This window comes from Schistocerca piceifrons, chromosome 8, assembly GCF_021461385.2.
Source record: "Schistocerca piceifrons isolate TAMUIC-IGC-003096 chromosome 8, iqSchPice1.1, whole genome shotgun sequence".
NCBI classification, from domain to species: Eukaryota; Metazoa; Arthropoda; class Insecta; order Orthoptera; family Acrididae; genus Schistocerca; species Schistocerca piceifrons.
The window spans coordinates 421,297,006-421,316,667 of NC_060145.1; the positions used below are offsets into that span (position 1 = coordinate 421,297,006).

Consider the following 19,662-nt stretch of genomic DNA (forward strand, 5'->3'; position numbering starts at 1 on the left):
GTGTATTAGCAATAACACTGTAAGTCAGTTAGTTATAAGTCTGGTCAAGGAAGGTATAAGCTGTAATTTGACATTGTAATATTCTGTCAGATCTATGTTGCTCAACAAAAAATTCGAGGAATAGCGTATTTCCAATGGAAGATTCACATAGCAGATAACCAGACATAATACGTCGAGAAGACTTTATTGCTTTACCTTTTCTCATTTCCTTTTTAACTTAAGAAGATGTCAGTCGTTCCTCATAGAACAAAGTATGTTCTTGACAGCAAATTTTAATAGTTACTTCTTTCTGCAGCTATTAGTCATATCAAGGAAACCAGCTGCAGTTTTAAATGTTTCTTAAAATTACGTGAATCATCAGATCAAACGTTTAATGTGAAATAGTTTTATTAATACACAGTAAATTCAGCATTATGATCGAATTTTAAGAAAACATTGACTTAAATACATGTAACAATTATACCAAATGCAAAATACAAAACACTTTAGGGATATCAAAATCTGTTCAGAATGAAACCTGCAACTTGCAATATAAAAATATAAAAAACTGGAATACATATACATGCTAATAAATGGGCTGACAAGTTCATTCTAAACTGCAATTATCAAATAAGCCGTTATGAAACTGTATCACAGAGTGCAGAATCTAAATTCTTACAATTTCTTAACAACTCGTTTCAAAAATTGAAATAATTGTCTTCAGTGATGAAAGCTGCAGTCTTATATTGCTTTGTAAATCCTCGTACACACAATGTCGTCCACTGTCATGGTCTGAAAAATACAACTGAAATTAATCGACTTTTTGGCACAGTTTCGAAGAATCAAATTAAACGTACTGTTTTGGAACGCAGTTATAGTCTATGATAAGTTTTCTTTGCAACTACTTACAACTATCAGACTGACAACTGAAAATTTAGCCTCAAAGTTAACATTAAGTGCTTTGGAGTCTGTTTCACTGCCAAGCTAGAGATCAATTCACAACCTGGCATTTGATTTCTTGTTTTTGTCAAAATGTTAGCATGCAGCTCTTAGCGAAGCTGTAATTTGATATGTGACTTGTGAAAATGTGTTCCAAATACTCCATATCTTGCCACATATTTTACAAGGCGCCACAATTGAGTCTTACACTAGTTTAATGGGCTTGTAATCTTCTAACAATCCTCAAAGACAACGCATGGCTACCTTCACTGGTGACTTAATTCAGAAGCAGAAAAGTCTTACCATAGATACTCAAAGTGATTACCACCCCATGTGGTAACCTCTTAATGAATATGGTGTCCGTTTCGTGGCTATGGGCGTACATGTATACCCGACAAGTAGAGCGACCAGACGGCTCTGGGCATAAATATAAGCGGCAAGGGGCATTTACTTATGCCCGGCAAGCAGGAAGTCATGACGGCTGGACGTGGGAGCAGGTAAACGTGCAGCCTAAAATTAGCGACTGCCTATTGTCCGAATTTCAACACACCTGCCAACTACGCTTCTTCGTAATGTCGGAAAGCGCTACAGCTTTCACCTGCTCCTTTCTGCTTACGAGTCGATCGAATACTAATAAGTTGATTTCCTAACGTACACAAGACAGATGACGCAAATTTACATAATCTGAAGGGCATGAACTATCCCAATGAACTGATGTACCAGATGTTACAAAAGACCAACTGCGCGCCAAAATACTTGTAGTATCTCGCCAACATTCTCGGCAGCGAAGAATAGAAAACGGTACGCACCGTCAAGTAACTGTGATTTGACTTCCTAATCTACGAAGTACATATGATACAAATACATGTGATGTGAAAGGCATGAATTGTCCTCACGTGTCGGATGTTTCAAAAGCCGAACGATATAGCATAATACTTAAAGTTTCTCGGTGACCCTCGCTGCCGCGAGGAACGGAAGACCGTCCGAATTTTGGGTGTCCTCGCTAGGAATTTTTCCCTTTAAAACTATGTCTAGAAACATATTGGTCCGATATTAACGAGATTTTATATATTGCAGGCACTCATGTTGCTAGTGTAAATCTTAAGTTAAAAGTTCTCAAAAACAAAAATTCTTGTCATTTTACTGAGCTCACTTTTCTTCACCTCAAGAAAAACTAATAACAGAAAGCAGGGATTAGTTTTGAGATTCTCTTTCGTTAGCCTTGTAGTAGTTATCCCTGAGTTCTGATTAACAGTTCCTTCGCATTTTTGTGGTAGTCTAGATCAGAAACATAAGGAGTAGCTTTTCCATTTGGTGTCCACTGCGTGGATCTTTTACTTCATTAACAGCAATCGTCTTTCAAATGTACAGTTGTTGCAGCTGGTGTTTACACTGGTACAATGCCTTTCCAAGCCCCTCACAACTCGCAAAGATAACGTATGGCTACCTTCACTTGCGACATAATAACGAAGTAGAGAATTTTGCCACAGGTACACAGCGATGCCATCGAAGATGGTAACCACTTAGAAAACCTGGTGATAACATAATAAGCCTATATCAAAAACAAACAACTTCAACTTTAAGCTCTCAGTTCTTATTTCACGATTTAGGAGTGAAGGGATCTATTACCAACTTTCAAACGTTTATAATTTTTTGGGGCGGCTGTTCATGCCTCACTGAAAAGTATTCCATTGACAGGATGAATGGGTAATCATGACTCCAAAAAATGTTAGCCTACTGATTATTTGAATAATTTCAATTTCCGCCCGCGCGGCTTCCCCGTCGGAGCTTCGAGTCCTCCCTTGGGCATGGGTGTGTGTGTTGTCCTTAGCGTAAGTTAAAGTTCGATTAAGTAGTGCGTCAGCTTAGGAACCGATGAAATGAAATGATCGTCTGGCATTGTTGGCCGGGAGGCCCCATTCGGGGCAGTTCGGCAGCCAATTTGGTTCCATCAGACCTTACCACAAATTTTCAAACATTTTTCAGTTATTAAGCTATTTCAGTATTACTCTAACACGCACTTGTTAGTCCCTTATCAGGTCCTTTGTTATGAGAAAATCACATACACAACTCCAGTTTCCCCTGATAGACATCTCTTAAAATGGAGCTTCCTCCTCTAAGTACTCCATATAGAATTTCGCGACCACAGGCGTGTCTATATGGAGTGCTTCGAGGAGGAAGCTTTGGCGTCGTCCAAATAGAAACCTACTTGTTTTCTACGTTATGTGGTTCTGGCCCCATGGAGGGGACAAGCTCCTAGACTTCCTTACACGCCTGAACTCCGTACATCCAAACATCAAATTCACTATGGAGAGCGAAGCAGAGGGAAGATTACCATTCCTGGACGTCATGGTCAAAAGAAGAGCGGATGGCACCCTGGGCCACAGGGTATACAGGAAGAAAACGCACACCGACCTGTATTTGCAAGCGGATAGCTGCCACCACCCTGCTCAGAGGAATGGGGTGCTAAAAACACTGGTGCACAACGCGCGTACCATCTCTGACGCAGAGAGTCTGCCCCAAGAGCTGGGACATCTGAAAACTGTATTCCAGAAAAACGGGTACTCGGAATGGCAGATCAGACGCGCTCTCCGCCCTAGCTCTACGGTACAGCGTGTGTGGAGACGGAAGAAGTCACGGAGAAAGAGATAGCCACTGCCTATATACCGTATACTGGCGCACTATCGGGGAAAATAGGACGAATATTGAGGAAACACAGAGTAGGAACTGTCTTTTTCTCACTAAATAAAACGCGAGCATTATTGGGAAGTGTCAAAGACGATCTCGGTTTGCGGAAGGCCGGCATACAGGGTGTTACAAAAAGGTACGGCCAAACTTTCAGGAAACATTCCTCACACACAAAGAAAGAGAATATGTTATGTGGGCATGTGTCCGGAAACGCTTACTTTCCATGTTAGAGCTCATTTTATTACTTCTCTTCAAATCACATTAATCATGGAATGGAAACACACAGCAACAGAACGTACCAGCGTGACTTTGTTACAGAAAATGTTCAAAATGTCCTCCGTTAGCGAGGATACATGCATCCACCCTCCGTCGCATGGAATCCCTCATGCGCTGATGCAGCCCTGGAGAATGGCGTATTCTATCACAGCCGTCCACAATACGAACACGAAGAGTCTCTACATTTGGTACCGGGGTTGCATAGACGAGAGCTTTCAAATGCCGCCATAAATGAAAGTCAAGAGGGTTGAGGTCAGGAGAGCGTGGAGGCCATGGAATTGGTCCGCCTCTACCAATCCATCGGTCACCGAATCTATTGTTGAGAAGCGTACGACCACTTCGACTGAAATGTGCAGGAGCTCCATCGTGCATGAACCACACGTTGTGTCGTACTTGCAAAGGCACATGTTCTAGCAGCACAGGTAGAGTATCCCATATGAAATCATGATAAGGTGCTCCATTGAGCGTAGGTGGAAGAACGTGGGGCCCAATCAAGACATCACCAACAATGCCTGCCCAAACGTTCACAGAAAGTCTGTGTTGTTGACGTGATTGCACAATTTCGTGCGGATTCTCGTCAGCCCACACATGTTGATTGTGAAAATTTACAATTTGATCACGTTGGAACGAAGCCTCATCCGTAAAGAGAACATTTGCACTGAAATGAGGATTGACACATTGTTGGATGAACCATTTGCAGAAGTGTACCCGTGGAGGCCGATCAGCTGCTGATAGTGCCTGCACACGCTGTACATGGTACGGAAACAACTGGTTCTCCCGTAGCACTCTCCATACAGTGACGTGGTCAACGTTACCTTGTACAGCAGCAACTTCTCTGACGCTGACATTAGGGTTATCGTGAACTGCACGAAGAATTTCCTCGTCCACTGCAGGTGTCCTAGTCGTTCTAGGTCTTCCCCAGTCGCGAGTCATAGGCTGGAATGTTCCGTGCTCCCTAAGACGCCGATCAATTGCTTCGAACGTCTTCCTGTCGGGACACCTTCGTTCTGGAAATCTGTCTCGATACAAACGTACCGCGCCACGGCTATTGCCCCGTGCTAATCCATACATCAAATGGGCATGTGCCAACTCCGCATTTGTAAACATTGCACTGACTGCAAAACCACGTTCGTGATGAACACTAACCTGTTGATGCTACGTACTGATGTGCTTGATGCTAGTACTGTAGAGCAATGAGTCGCATGTCAACAGAAGCACCGAAGTCAACATTATCTTCCTTCAATTGGGCCAACTGGCGGTGAATCGAGGAAGTACAGTACATACTGACGAAACTAAAATGAGCTCTGACATGGAAATTAAGCGTTTCCGGACACATGTCCACAAGGCATCTTTTCTTTATTTGTGTGTGAGGAATTTTTCCTGAAAGTTTGACCGTACCTTTTTGTAACACCCTGTATTTTACAGATAGTGCGCACCATCGAAGATCGTTGTCTTGAACATCAGAGGCACACTCGACTTGGGTACCCTAGCAAGTCGGCGGTCGCAGAGCACAGTTCGTCCGAAAATCACGAAATGGACTACCAACATAGCAGGGTCTTGGCACAGACACATAAATACTGGGACAGCGTCGTTAGAGAGGCTATCGAAATTCGTTCCAGGGACGGATTCAACAACCGAGATTCCGGCTACAACCTCAGCAGAGCAAGGGAACCAGAACTGAGTCTAATTAAAAAGACGTTCACAAAAGGAAACGAACGGGCGACTAGGGCGGACGAGGCAATTACGCCAACACCACCACAGACGCGACGTCAGCGTCTCACCTACTGCTGACGCGCGGGCGCGGACCGCGGAGAGAACACCTCGCGAGGGGAGGGGATTTAAGACGACCGCCCGTCCTCAGGAGCTCAGTTCGTAACCTACATTTTAGAGTCAGATGAGACACCTTTCAGTTTTTAACTTATGTAGTGGGCGAAACTATAGGAAAAAATAATGAACTTGAGTAGAAGTCTTAACTATCACTAAAATAATATTGAGCTGAATAGGACATGTGATAGTTAGTGGTCAACGAACGACTTAAGAAAACCTGAATGGGCCATAGGAAACTTACGTGTGAAGAACATGGATGCTAATGTCTCAAGCCCTTATGCATAGAAATACTTTAAAAAAGGCTTTTCAAACATTGGATGTCAAATTTCTGATTTCTTGGTTTGAGAAAAAAGTACTTATTCGTAATAAAAGATGCCAATTACGATCAAAATTAATCTCAAAGTAAATATGAGGCCCTCAGTGTTGAGGGTGCTCAGTAACATATGATTAGTGCTGACTATAAACATTTTCCACTGTTTTCGCCCATAATATCAATTGTGTGAGGTAATCGCTCTAAGAAATGGTAATGTAGTTGTCAAAGGAGTGACACTAATATTTTCTGTGCAGTAGCAAGTCTAAAAGCATGAATGTGAGCTTCACTTTAAGAAAGTTACAGCTGTCTAAACTGGTGGAAGAGAGGAGGGAGGGTCTCAATGCTAATATTCATTATCTGAGTGTGGATTTAAGTTTAGTGTGCACTAATGACATGCATAATTCTTGTGCGTTTTATCTTACAAGGGGACCTTACGGGCTGTCCCTCTTCGTTTTGCTTTATTATAGGGTTTACAGGTCAGTGACTGAGCACCAGTTATTTAATGCAGTTCAGCACAGCCCTTAGAAGAACTCTGAAAAATTGCCTTTTGAAGTTGTAGAATTTGACTGCTGTTAAAGAAACATTCCAGACTGATTAAGGTAATCGCCAGTAAAAAATTCATAATGTCTAAACTCTAGTAATTATGTAGTCTTCGGTTGTTACCTAGGTGGCAACATTATTTTACTTTTATTTACAGTCTATATAAAGAACTGAAATGTTCACTGATAAGTGATGAATTCTAATACTTTAGGAAAAATAATATTTTTCTATTTTTAATTATGTCACACGAAAACAAAATGTTGTACATATGCGAAGTGCCTTGCTGTAAAATGATAAAGTTACATCCAACAGTAACACTGCTTAGCCTCTAGAAATAAAGCATTTTATTTTCAGTTCGATGTTTAACATTTTTGTACCAAATTTTAAATTACTGAGAATACTCGCATTTTCATGTGACTAATAATAAAAAAATAAGACACTCATTTATTAAAAAGCTATTATTCAATATTTGGTAATAAACATAGCCATTTATTAATCAATATGAAATTTAAGTAAGTATAAAAGTTTATACCAAGGCGATTAAAATTCTTTAAAGTTACTTTCACTGTTATCTTATGAACTTCATGCAGTTAATTCAAGATTTGAAACTGATGCAACGGAAATGTTTTGAGTGTTGATGCAGCAATGGTGCAAAATGAATAATATAAGAAAAATAAAAGTGCGAATTATTGATTAACAAAAAAGGTATTTCGATTTGACTCCTGACAATTGATTTCAATTTCCTTGTTCAAGATTGTTGTCCTAGGAGATTAGGATTACCACACTTCCGCTCCACGAACTCAGCAGCTGTCGAAAATGTTAATACACTAAAATTTTTGTAGTTAATAGTGGGCAGAAATTTAATTCTCAAAGTTGAGTTCTTTGAAATTTTTTATTTTATTTTTAATGGCTTCGCACTGCTTTAGGAAATTTATGTTTAGCCACTATAAGTAAGAAACTACAAATAAAGAAGAGGAGGGTCGGTCCCTAAGATATTTCTTTTCCTTCACTACGTAACAGAATTAAAGGGTTACATTTAAGATGCCCATAATTGTCTCCTATTAAGACCAGAAGTTGGAAATTTGGCTCAAAGGTACCTACAATCCCTCTCAGTAAAGGTGCAAAATCGAGGCATCCAGTGACTTCACCCTTGGGCTCGGCAATGCTTCAAAAAGCAAGGTGCCTACATATGCGGAAAAAAGACCAAAGCTCAGAAATTCGTGTGAAGTGGATTAATGATGTTACATTGACACCAAACTACAGCACAATTCTGCCCGACGCATCCAACGATTGGAAAGTCCACACAGCCCTTCTTACCAGCGTTTCACCACGTCTCTTGGTGCACCATGGAGGTCAGAACCGCGACGCTCAACGATTTTCTTATGGGTGACCGAGGAAAACGTTTCCAACAAGCTACCGCTCAGAATCGACACCAGAAGGCCTCAGTGTGTGGCATAGAGGGCGTCAATGAAACCACCCCTTTACTTGGGGCGTTGATTCCTAGACATCTCGCTATGGAAAACAACAGTTCGCAGTGCGATGAGTAACAGGGCGACGTTCTTGACCATCTTTGACGCTGTTGACGTCCCCCAAACGAATCAACCCATCTCTAAGGGCATCGCGTGTTTGCAACCCCTTTGGAGTGCAGCACGACAGCAATTTTTGTTCTGGTATACATGGTGGAGCTGCTATGGACCGTTCAAACGAAATTTTTGACGTGATCCGAAGCAGCAAAAGGTGTTTGTGCTTCTTCAGCCCTCCTGTTTCGCGCCCTCCTACGGTGTGATCACAGCTAAGCGCTGCGTCACTGAACTAGCGCCTTCTGGTAGCGTGCGAAATCTAAGGGGTATTGAAAGGAGGGCTTGTCAGACTAGCGCCAATGAATCAGTAAATGGCTGTCTGTATACAGTGAAATTTTTGTTGCCTAGCGAACACCTGTGAGTGGCACTCGGGGATCTTAGAAGGATCCTTTGACGTTTTATTCACGCATGCGTCAATTTCGCGACCGCCTTAGATCACGCCAGAGGAGTGCGCGAAAGTGCGCGAAACATTAGAGCTGAAAAAGCGTAAGCACACATTTCTGCTTCGGATCACGTTTGATTTTCATCAAATGGTTTTGAACGATCACTAGCACACCAGAGCAAACATTGCGGTTGTGATACACTCCAAAGGAGAGCGATAACGTTAATTGGGGTTACAGACCCATGAGTTCTCTTTCCTCTAGCTCATCTCACTGTGAATTGTCGTTCACGAAACGTGTAGAAAAAAAATGTCTCTGAGCCCTATGGGACTTAACAGCTATGGTCATCAGTCCCCTAGAACTTAGAACTACTTAAACCTAACTAACCTAAGGACATCACACAACACCCAGTCATCACGAAACGTGTAGAAATCAACGCCCCAAGTAAAGGGGTGGTTCATTGACACCATTTATGCCATCCCCTGTGACCTTTACGTGTCGATTCGGATAGGCGGTGTGTCGAAATCTTTTGCTCAGCAATTTAAACGCTGAGCGTCACGTTTCTGACCACCATCGCAGAGATATCAAAAGAAGGAGTTAAATATGGGTAGCAGGGGCTGTAACGACCTTCTCATTGTGTCACACGTCCACGGCGACATTGAGCGGAATAGTGGTGACATTTGGTGCCAATGTGACATCATTAACCCGCTCTACACTTCACATGAACTTCTGAGGTCTGGCCTTTTTTCCGCAAGTGTCGACAACTTGCCGTTCGATGCGTCGCCGTGCCAGTGGGTGATATCGCAAGACGCCAGGATTTTGCACCATTACAGGCGAAGGTTGTAGGTATCTTTGAGACTGCTGAGATCTTACACCACACGGAAAGAGCGGTCAAAAGAGTTGAGGCTTTGGACCCGGACTGGAAGCAGTCCTACACAATGTTTTCGCGCCGACCCTACTCACCATCTTCAGCTCTTCGTCTGAGAACTCCCGCACAGTGGTGGTGGTCTTATCGCCCTTCTGGATGTGGTGCAGCTTGTTGCCTTCCTGGGTGATGGTCGAATTCACTTTGCGGCCGTCCGGAGTCTCCTCCACGAACTCCTCATCGAGTTTGAAGGTGATGAGCATCGTCCTGAATGCCGACGCAGACTTGAACGTGTAGGTGTCTCCGTCCTTTGTCAGCTCCACGACGGGGCTAACTGCGCCGGCCATCTTGCGAGCCAACATGCCCGCCCCTGTAATAGATGCGCGACGTTTTACTATCAACCACTTCACTGCTGCAGCGCCAGGTTTCAGCGTAGGTTACAAGCAGTCAGCTAACTATGGCAGTCACGGTCGGTATTAACGTCATTGATTTTAGCTACATGGGCATCTCTGTCACACATAATACAAAATCCCTCAAGTACACAGAGGAACTACTAAAAGACGAATCAACACTCGCCTTAAAGAATCCAATGGCAGTTATCTGGGCAGCACGGATAATCGTCAGTAGCAGATCGTGTTTTTGGACCAGGAAACCACCAAATTCGATTCTCTGATGCTCTAGTTTTATAAAGGTCTAATCATTACTGTGTCAGAACGTACAGGAAGCCACTGAAATTAAAAACAAAATCTTTAACGAAAGCAACACTGAAATTAAGAACCTTGGGGGCTGCAGTGCTCAACAAGCAAAAACAACATGTGCAGTACAAGCTGTGTAACGATTTCTATGTGTTGTCTAAGTTTAATCGAGATTTGTTGCTTGGGAGTGACACACAACGTGAAAGTTAGTTTCGTCTTTAATTTTTGCACACCGTTGTACACACAATTATTTGTGGTTTAAAGTGGAGCATGCTTGCTTAGCTCTGATTAATGTTTACGCTAACGCTTTCATTACAAGATCGAGAGCTTGAAGCTCAGTTTACGAGACCAAATGAACAGTAAATTGTTGTTCTTCTTCTAGCGCTTATCCGTTATGGACGTTGGTGAAAATCACAACTACATCAATTTTACTTGTTCGAAAAAACTGTTCTTTCGTATGTGACGTCCATGTCTTTGTATCCGATACAAGACGTTCCTCCTCTAGCTCGTCCTCTTTCATGAAGCAGGTACCTCTCCTTGAAGAACGTTCAGCAGCAGTTTTTACCTATTTCGATTTCTCGTTACATGACCGAGATATTTTAGTTTTCTAAAGATTACTGCATTTAGGACTTCTTTTTCTCCCTTCGTTTTATGGATAATGTCGTTGTTAGTAATTTCATCTGTCCATGCCATACTTAGCATTCTCCTATACAGCCATAACCCAAATGCCTCTAGCAAAATATCAATATAACAGGCACAGAGTCTCACTTCGTGTCTCTGCATCTCTGGAGTAAGATCTGAATGCAGAACAGAGACTGTCGAGTATCGATAGCATTTCTAAAGGAAAACTCTGTAGATGCTGTTCGTGCTTCACAAACTTTGCAGATTGATTTGTGAATAAGTTTTGAGAATACACTCAACGGCAAAAAAGAAAAGGAAAAATGCTTCACGAAGGAGCGTGCAAATTGGTCACAAACTGATATTCGGACAGGTATCGGCGGAAAATGAAGAATTATAAACTTTGGCTGCCGATAGTTCAACGTGTGACGCTGCAGTGCAATTTCACCCATCGACGCGCAAGTCGCCGAAGTGGCGTCAAATCGAAAGACTTGCACCCGCCGAACGGTCTACCCGACGGGGGGGCCTAGTCACATGACAGTTTATTTACCGCGCAGCTGGCAAGGATGGTAAACAGTTGGGATGTCGATACCAGGGCACAAAGTCTTTGCGAATTTCAATCCGTGTACTCAGTTGGACAGTAACTATGCCTCGCAGACAGGCCCGTGAACGATATACGCAGGTAGGAAACGCGTAGTTGGGCTCAAAGAAACCGGTTAGAGTAATAAGCGAATCGCTCGACATTTAAATAGCAGCCATGCCACTGTTCGACGATGTTGGTAGGAATGCGTGAACTATGGTCGAACACAGCGTCAAGAAAAAAGTGGTCGACCTACATCTACATCTACATGGTTACTCTGCAATTCACACTTAAGTGAAACATTTTCATACTACTTCTCTACTACGCGTCACTCTCGAATGGCGCGTGGGAAAAAGGAACACCTAAATCATTCCGTTCGAGCTCTGATTTCTCTTATTTTATTGATCATTTCTCCCTATGTAGGTGGGTGTCAACAAAATATTTTGGCATTCGGAAGAGAAAGTTGGTGATTGATATTTCGTAAATAGATCTCGCCGCAAAGAAAACCGCCTTTGTTTCAGTGACTGCCATCCCAACTCGCGTATCATATCAGTGACACTCTCACCCCTATTGCGCGATAACACGAAAGGAGCTGCCCTTCTTTGTACATTTTCGATGTCCTCCTTCAATCCTACCTGGTAAGGATCCCACACCACGGAGCAATATTCCAGCAGTCGACGGACAAGTGCAATGTAGGCTGTCTCTTTAGTGGATTTCTCTCATCTTCTAGGTGTTCTGCCAACAAAGCCCAGTCTTTGTTTCGCCATCCCCACAGCATTATCTACGTGGTCCTTCCAATTTTAGTTGTTCATAATTGTAATTCCGAGGTATTTAGTCGAACTGACAGCCCTTAGATTTTTGCGATTTATCGTATACCCAAAGTGTATCGGATTTCTTTTAGTATCCATGTGGATGACATCGCACTTTTCTTTGTTTAGTGCCAGTTGCCACTTTTCGCACTACACAGAAATTCTCTCTAGACCATTTTGTAATTGGAATTGATTGTCTGATGATTTTACTAGAAGGTAAATTACAGCGTCATCTTCAAACAATTTGAGGGAGCTTCTCAGATTATCAGCTAGATCATTTATGTAAATCAGGAACAGCAGAGGGCCTATGACGATATCTTGCGGAACGCCAGATATCACTTCTGTTCTACTCGATGATTTACCGCCTTTCACTACGAACTGTTACCTCTCTGAGAGGAAATCATGAATCCAGTCAGTAACACAACTGAAACAATACTCCACATGCACGCAATTTGATTAATAGTCGCTTCAGAGGAACGTTATCAAAAGCCTTCTGGAAATCTAGGAATATGGAATCGATCTGAGACTCCTTGTCGACAGCACTCATTACTTCATGGGAATAAACGGTATTTCCTGAATCCGTGTTGGTTATGTATCAACAAGTCATTTTCTTCAAGGTGATTCATAATGTTCGAGTACAGTATATGTTCCAAAATCCTACTGCAAATTGAGGTCAGTGATATGGGTCTGTAATTCAATGGGTTACTCCTATTTCCTTTCTTGAATATTGGTGTGACCTGTGCTACTTTCCAGTCTTTAGGAACAGACCTTTCGTCAAGTGAGCGGTTGCGTATGATTGCTAAGAAGGGCGCTATTGTGTTTGCATACTATGAAAGGAACCTGACTGGTATACCACCTGGACCGGAAGACTTGCCTTTAAGTGCTTTGAGTTATTTCGCATAAGAAGTCAGCCTCACTCTGCCAACGGCCTTGTGAAAGAGGGCGGATAGAGGTTCAGGGCACTCTCTTGTCCTAGGGGTGGGAAATTGCCCCTAAAGGCGGAAGAATCAGCAATGATCAACGACATGAGGATGCAGAAGGCAATGGAAACCACTGCATTAAAGACACGTAACGTGTATCCACAGGACATGTGGCCTGTAACTGAAGAAGCGTCATGATGATCTCTCCATTGGCAGAAGATTCCGGAATAGTCCCCCATTCGAATCTCCGGGAGGGACTGCCAAGGGGGAGGTTACCATGAGAAAAAGATTGAATAATCTACGAAAGGATAACGTTCTACGAGTCGGGGCGTGGAATGTCAGAAGCTTGAACGTGGTAGGGAAACTAGAAAATCTGAAAAGGGAAATGCAAAGGCTCAATCTAGATATAGTAGGGGTCAGTGAAGTGAAGTGGAAGGAAGACAAGGATTTCTGGTCAGATGAGTATCGGGTAATATCAACAGCAGCAGAAAATGGTATAACAGGTGTAGGATTCGTTATGAATAGGAAGGTAAGGCAGAGGGTGTGTTACTGTGAACAGTTCAGTGACCGGGTTGTTCTAATCAGAATCGACAGCAGACCAACACCGACAACGATAGTTCAGGTATACATGCCGACGTCGCAAGCTGAAGATGAACAGATAGAGAAAGTGTATGAGGATATTGAAAGGGTAATGCAGTATGTAAAGGGGGACGAAAATCTAATAGTCATGGGCGACTGGAATGCAGTTGTAGGGGAAGGAGTAGAAGAGAAGGTTACAGGACAATATGGGCTTGGGACAAGGAATGAAAGAGGAGAAAGACTAATTTAGTTCTGTAACAAGTTTCAGCTAGTAATAGCGAATACCCTGTTCAAGAATCACAAGAGGAGGAGGTATACTTGGAAAAGGCCGGGAGATACGGGAAGATTTCAATTAGATTACATCATGGTCAGACAGAGATTCCGAAATCAGATACTGGATTGTAAGGCGTACCCAGGAGCAGATATAGACTCAGATCACAATATAGTAGTGATGAAGAGTAGGCTGAAGTTCAAGACATTAGTCAGGAAGAATCAATACGCAAAGAAGTGGGATACGGAAGTACTAAGGAATGACGAGATACGTTTGAAGTTCTCTAACGCTATAGATACCGCAATAAGGAATAGCGCAGTAGGCAGTACAGTTGAAGAGGAATGGACATCTCTAAAAAGGGCCATCACAGAAGTTGGTAAGGAAAACATAGGTACAAAGAAGGTAGCTGCGACGAAAGGAGGAAGTACAAACATGTTCCGGGAAAATCAGGAATACAGAAATACAAGTCGCTGAGGAATGAAATAAATAGGAAGTGCAGGGAAGCTAAGACGAAATGGCTGCAGGAAAAATGTGAAGACATCGAAAAAGATATGATTGTCGGAAGGACAGACTCAGCATACAGGAAAGTCAAAACAACCTTTGGTGACATTAAAAGCAACGGTGGTAACATTAAGAGTGCAACGGGAATTCCACTGTTAAATGCAGAGGAGAGAGCAGATAGGTGGAAAGAATACATTGAAAGCCTCGGTGAAGATTTGTCTGATGTGATAGAAGAAGAAACAGGAGTCGATTTAGAGGAGATAGGTGATCCAGTATTAGAATCGGAATTTAAAAGAGCTTTGGAGGACTTACGGTCAAATAAGGCAGAAAGGATAGATAACATTCCATCAGAATTTCTAAAATCATTGGGGGAAGTGGCAACAAAACGACTATTCACGTTGGTGTGTAGAATATATGAGTCTGGCGATATACCATCTGACTTTCGGTAAAGCATCATCCACACAATTCCGAAGATGGCAAGAGCTGACAAGTGCGAGAATTATCGCACAATCAGCTTAACAGCTCATGCATCGAGGCTGCTTACAAGAATAATATACAGAAGAATGGAAAAGAAAATTGAGAATGCGCTAGGCGACGATCAGTTTGGCTTGAGGAAAAGTAAAGGGACGAGAGAGGGATTTCTGACGTTACGGCTAATAATGGAAGCAAGGCTAAAGAAAAACCAAGACACTTTCATAGGATTTGTCGACCTGGAAAAAGTGTTCGACAATATAAAATGGTGCAAGCTGTTCGAGATTCTGAAAAAAGGAGGGGTGAGCTATAGGGAGAGAGGGGTCATATACAGAATGTACAACAACCAAGAGAGAATAATAAGAGTGGACGATCAAGAACGAAGTGCTCGTATTAAGAACGGCGTAAGACAAGGCTGTAGCCTTTCGCCCCTACTCTTCAATCTGTACATCGAGGAAGCAATGATGGAAATAAAAGAAAGGTTCAGGAGTGGAATTAAAATACAAGGTGAAAGGATATCAATGATACGATTCGCTGATGACATTGCTATCCTGAGTGAAAGTCAAGAAGAATTAAATGATCTGCTGAACGGAATGGTCTAATGAGTACACAGTATGGTTTGAGAGTAAATCGGAGAAAGACGAAGGTAATGAGAAGTAGTAGAAATGAGAACAGCGAGAAACTTAACATCAGGATTGATGGTCACGAAGTCAATGAAGCTAAGGAATTCTGCTACCTAGGCAGTAAAATAACCAATGACGGACGGAGCAAGGAGGACATCAACAGCAGACTCGCTATGGCAAAAAAGGGATTTCTGGCCAAGAGAAGTCTACTAATATCAAATACCGGCCTTAATTTGAGGAAGAAATTTCTGAGGATGTACGTCTGGAGTACAGCATTGTATGGTAGTGAAACATGGACTGTGGGAAAACCGGAACAGAAGAGAATCGAAGCATTTGAGGTGTGATGCTATAGAAGAATGTTGAAAATTAGGTGGACTGATAAGGTAAGGAATGAGGAGGTTCTACGTAGAATCGGAGAGGAAAGGAATATGTGGAAAACACTGATAAGGAGAAGGGACAGAATGGTAGGACATCTGCTAAGACATGAGGGAATGACTTCCATGGTACTAGAGGGTGCTGTAGAGGGCAAAAACTGTAGAGGAAGACAGAGATTGGAATACGTCAAGCAAATAATTGAGGACGTAGGTTGCAAGTGCTACTCTGAGATGAAGAGGTTAGCGCAGGAAAGGAATTTGTGGCGGGCCGCATCAAACTAGTCAGTAGACTGATGACAAAAAAAAAAAAAAAAAAAAAAAAGTCACTCATGCTAACAGCTGTTCTGGTTTCGAATTCTGGAATATTTACTTCGTCTTTTTTCGTGAAGGACTTACGGAAAACTGTATTTAGTAACTCCGCTTTAGTAGTACCATCATCGGTAACGTTTCCATCGCTATCGCGCAGTGACGGTATTGACTGTTTTTTGCCACTGGTGTACTTTACATACGACCAGAATGTCTGGGTTTTCTATCATAGGTTCTGATGTGTTTTGTGTACCATGGTGGATCAGTCCCGTCTCTTATTAACTTATGCGGTATGAATCTATCTATTGCTTTCGATACTGTATCTTTGAATTTGAGCGATATCTGGTCTACACTTACATAATTAGCTTAGAAGGAATGGAGACTCTCTCTTAGGAAGGCATCAAGCCAATTTTTATCTGCTGTTTTAAATAGATATATTTTGCGTTTATTTTTAGTGGTTTGGTTGATATGGTATTGAGCATCGCTATAACGACCTTGTGATCACTAATCCCTGTATCCGTCATGACGCTCTCTATTAGATCAGGATTATTTATAGGTAAGAGTTCAAATGTGTTTTCGCAACCATTTACAATTAGTGTGGGCTCATGAACTAATTGTTCAAAGTAATTCTCAGAGAAAGCATTTAGTACAATTTCGGAAGATGTTTTCTGTCTACCACCGGCTTTGAACATGGATTTTCGCCAACAAATCCAGGGTAGATTGAAGTCTCCACCAATTATGACTGTATGAGTGGGGTATTTATTTGTAATGAGATTCAAGTTTTCTTTTAACCGTTCAGCTACTATATCATCTGAGTCCGGGGTCGATACAAGGAGCCAATTATTATTTTGGAGATGACAGAACCTGAGGACCGAACAATAGTCAGAGGGACATTCGGAGCCCCGGATTCATCGTTATCATCGATCCGACGCACAACTGGTGCTTCAGTAACCGCAAGAACCATCAATAGGTAGCTCACAGAAATGAGGTTGAGTTCACGACGGCCCTCGCACCGATTACCATTGACCGCTGTACACGAGCAAGCCAGTCTGCATTCGTATCGGGCACATTCGGCCTGAAATCTCATTGACTAAGATAGAAGTGTCTTCAGTGATGAGTCCCGCTTCGAATTAATCAGCGACGACTGGCCAAAACGCGTCTGGAGATGCACCCAACAGTGGTGGGATACGAACCAGGTTGTCACCCTTCACACGCCCCACAACCAGAAGTACTGGTCTGGGGTGCCTTTTCATTTCATAGCAGGACCCCTTTTGTCGTCACCCTTACAGCACAGCGGTACGTCGACGATATTCTACACCCTGTTTTGTTGCCCTTTATGGCGAGCCCTCCTGGGCTTACATTTCAGCAAGATAATGTCCGCCCGCACACGGCGAGAGTTTCTATTGCTTCTCTTCGTGCTTACTAAACCCTACCTTAGCCAGTGAGGTCACCGGATCTCTGCCCAAATGAGAACTTTTGGAGTATTATGGGCACGATCTCCCAACCAGCTCTCGATTTTGACCATCTGAGGCTCCGACTGGACAGAATTTGGCGCAATATCCCTCAGGAGTACGTCCAAAAAATCTGTCAGACACTGCCAACCTAAGAACAGCTTGCATAAGGGGCAGAGTGGAGTAACTTGTTACTGACTCGCTCAATGTGTGAAGCTCTTTCTCTTGAATAAATCATCAAATTTTTCTGCGATTGTAATCATTTGTTTATCTGTACATGTACATGACATCTATCGACTTCCGTCCCAATCGGGTAATTCCTTGTGGTGCGTCTCTTTTCTCTTGGGCTGTATTTTCAGAAAGCGATTCATCCAACGTATTGCATGGAAACAATGACATTTTTAGTTCTTAGCAGTTTATGGATTATAAACTATGACTGATGTCATTTTTGAAGAATGATGCTCGAATTATAAATTTAACTGAACACTTTTGTCAACCATTTCATTTGTTCTTCAGAATGCATTCCATTCGGTGGTACTGCTGCTTTCCCATCTTTCATGGCCCTTACCGCTGATCTTCTGCTATAATGTCTGATCCTGTTATTCCAGCGACTTCAAGTGGATCCGGCTTACCATCGTGAAAAAGTTCTTCCATACATTATTTCCAAGAATTCATTTTTTCGTTTTTGTCGCTATGTAGGTGAAAGTCTCGTATGGAAGTTCCCAGTCATTTCTTTTTGTATGTTATAAATATTGAATTCTCATATTTACTTTTAAAAATTCCAATATTTTGACATTTTTGTTTTAGTTCTTCTTCTTTTGCTTCTCTAATTTTCCCCATGATAATCTTGTTTCCTATATTCATCTGGGTTTCCTTTGTAGTTTCTTCTTAGATCCATCAGATGTAATATCTCGTCAGTATCCATAACTTCCTTTTTCTTGTTTCAGGCTGTAACATTTCTCTTTTAATGGTTTTGACTCTTTCACGTAAATTAGTAATCATTTCTTTTACAACAAGAACGCAGCTACCACAGCAACGTAATAACAAAGACTACGTCCGAATAATGGTAAGGAACGTAGAAGGCCTGAAATCCATAATTGCCATGTGCCCCCTGCTCACCTTGGAACAATGTACTATTATTGTCAGAAACGTTCAGCACATAAGTCCCAAGGATCAGGAACTCAGCCAATAAAGGCGGCAGAGTATGGCCCTCATAGGGACTAAGCTATTTCTTAAAACAGCACCTGAAACCCCTCAGCCTAATCGACCATACAAATAATACCCTAACGTACTTACCAGTATAATGTGCACCGCCACTGCGTACTTCCATCCAATAGTGAAACCGAGAGCATCATCGACGACCTAGGAAAGTCACTGGAGAACACAGAAGGGGGCAAGCGATGCAGTCTGGTACGGCATCTAAATTGGCGCGTAGACAAATGGATCTCAAAATCACAAATGGTCACAGATTTTAGCACGGATTACCGGTTGAACCCGTTAAATCAGGAGCAGGAATACATCCAACTACCACCAAACGGGAGGATCACAGTCGACCTGGTCTTCACGCCCACGAGGAAGTAGAAAAAGCCACAGTTAAGAAGCACATTCCAGTAATACCTAAAGTCCAGTTAACCACAGGAACACAGAATCACGCAGGTAAAAACATTAAACCACAAGTTTCAAGGCACAGAGATGAAGAAAGATGGCTAGCGAACAAAGCAGATCTATCAACAATAACCCACGATATGAGGCAGGGAAACTTAGACGAGGCAACAGCATCTCTGAACGACATGATCACACACACCACCACCAAAATAACCAAATTATACACCCCGCGAAGTCATGGGTTGACGAAGAATGTTACCTCATGAGACGAAGAACCTTACAGCTTCTCCATGCCGCCGGAAATGCACGCTTGCGAAGTACGCTGAAAGACGTCAGAAGTATAAACGCCCACTGAAAGAAAAAAAAAATAACATATCGTCTATTCAAAGAGCAGAAATTAATTGATGAGACAGAAATGAAACCTTACAAAAACCAGGAGTGCTAGTTCTGCAAGGTTCGCAGGAGAGCTTCT

The 19,662-nt window shown here is 42.4% G+C and overlaps 1 protein-coding gene across 1 annotated transcript in view; it reads right to left on the minus strand.

The window, feature by feature from the left end:
- Positions 1-354: 354 nt before the first annotated feature.
- LOC124711658 (fatty acid-binding protein, muscle-like) overlaps positions 355-19,662 on the minus strand; it is a 32,371-nt gene continuing 13,063 nt past the window's right edge. The window contains exons 2-3 of the mRNA XM_047241846.1: positions 9,486-9,757; positions 355-771 (exon numbers count right to left, since the gene is read on the minus strand). Of these exons, the coding sequence (XP_047097802.1) occupies positions 721-771; positions 9,486-9,757 (323 nt within the window). The 3' untranslated portion in view covers positions 355-720. The remainder of the gene's footprint in view (positions 772-9,485; positions 9,758-19,662) is intronic.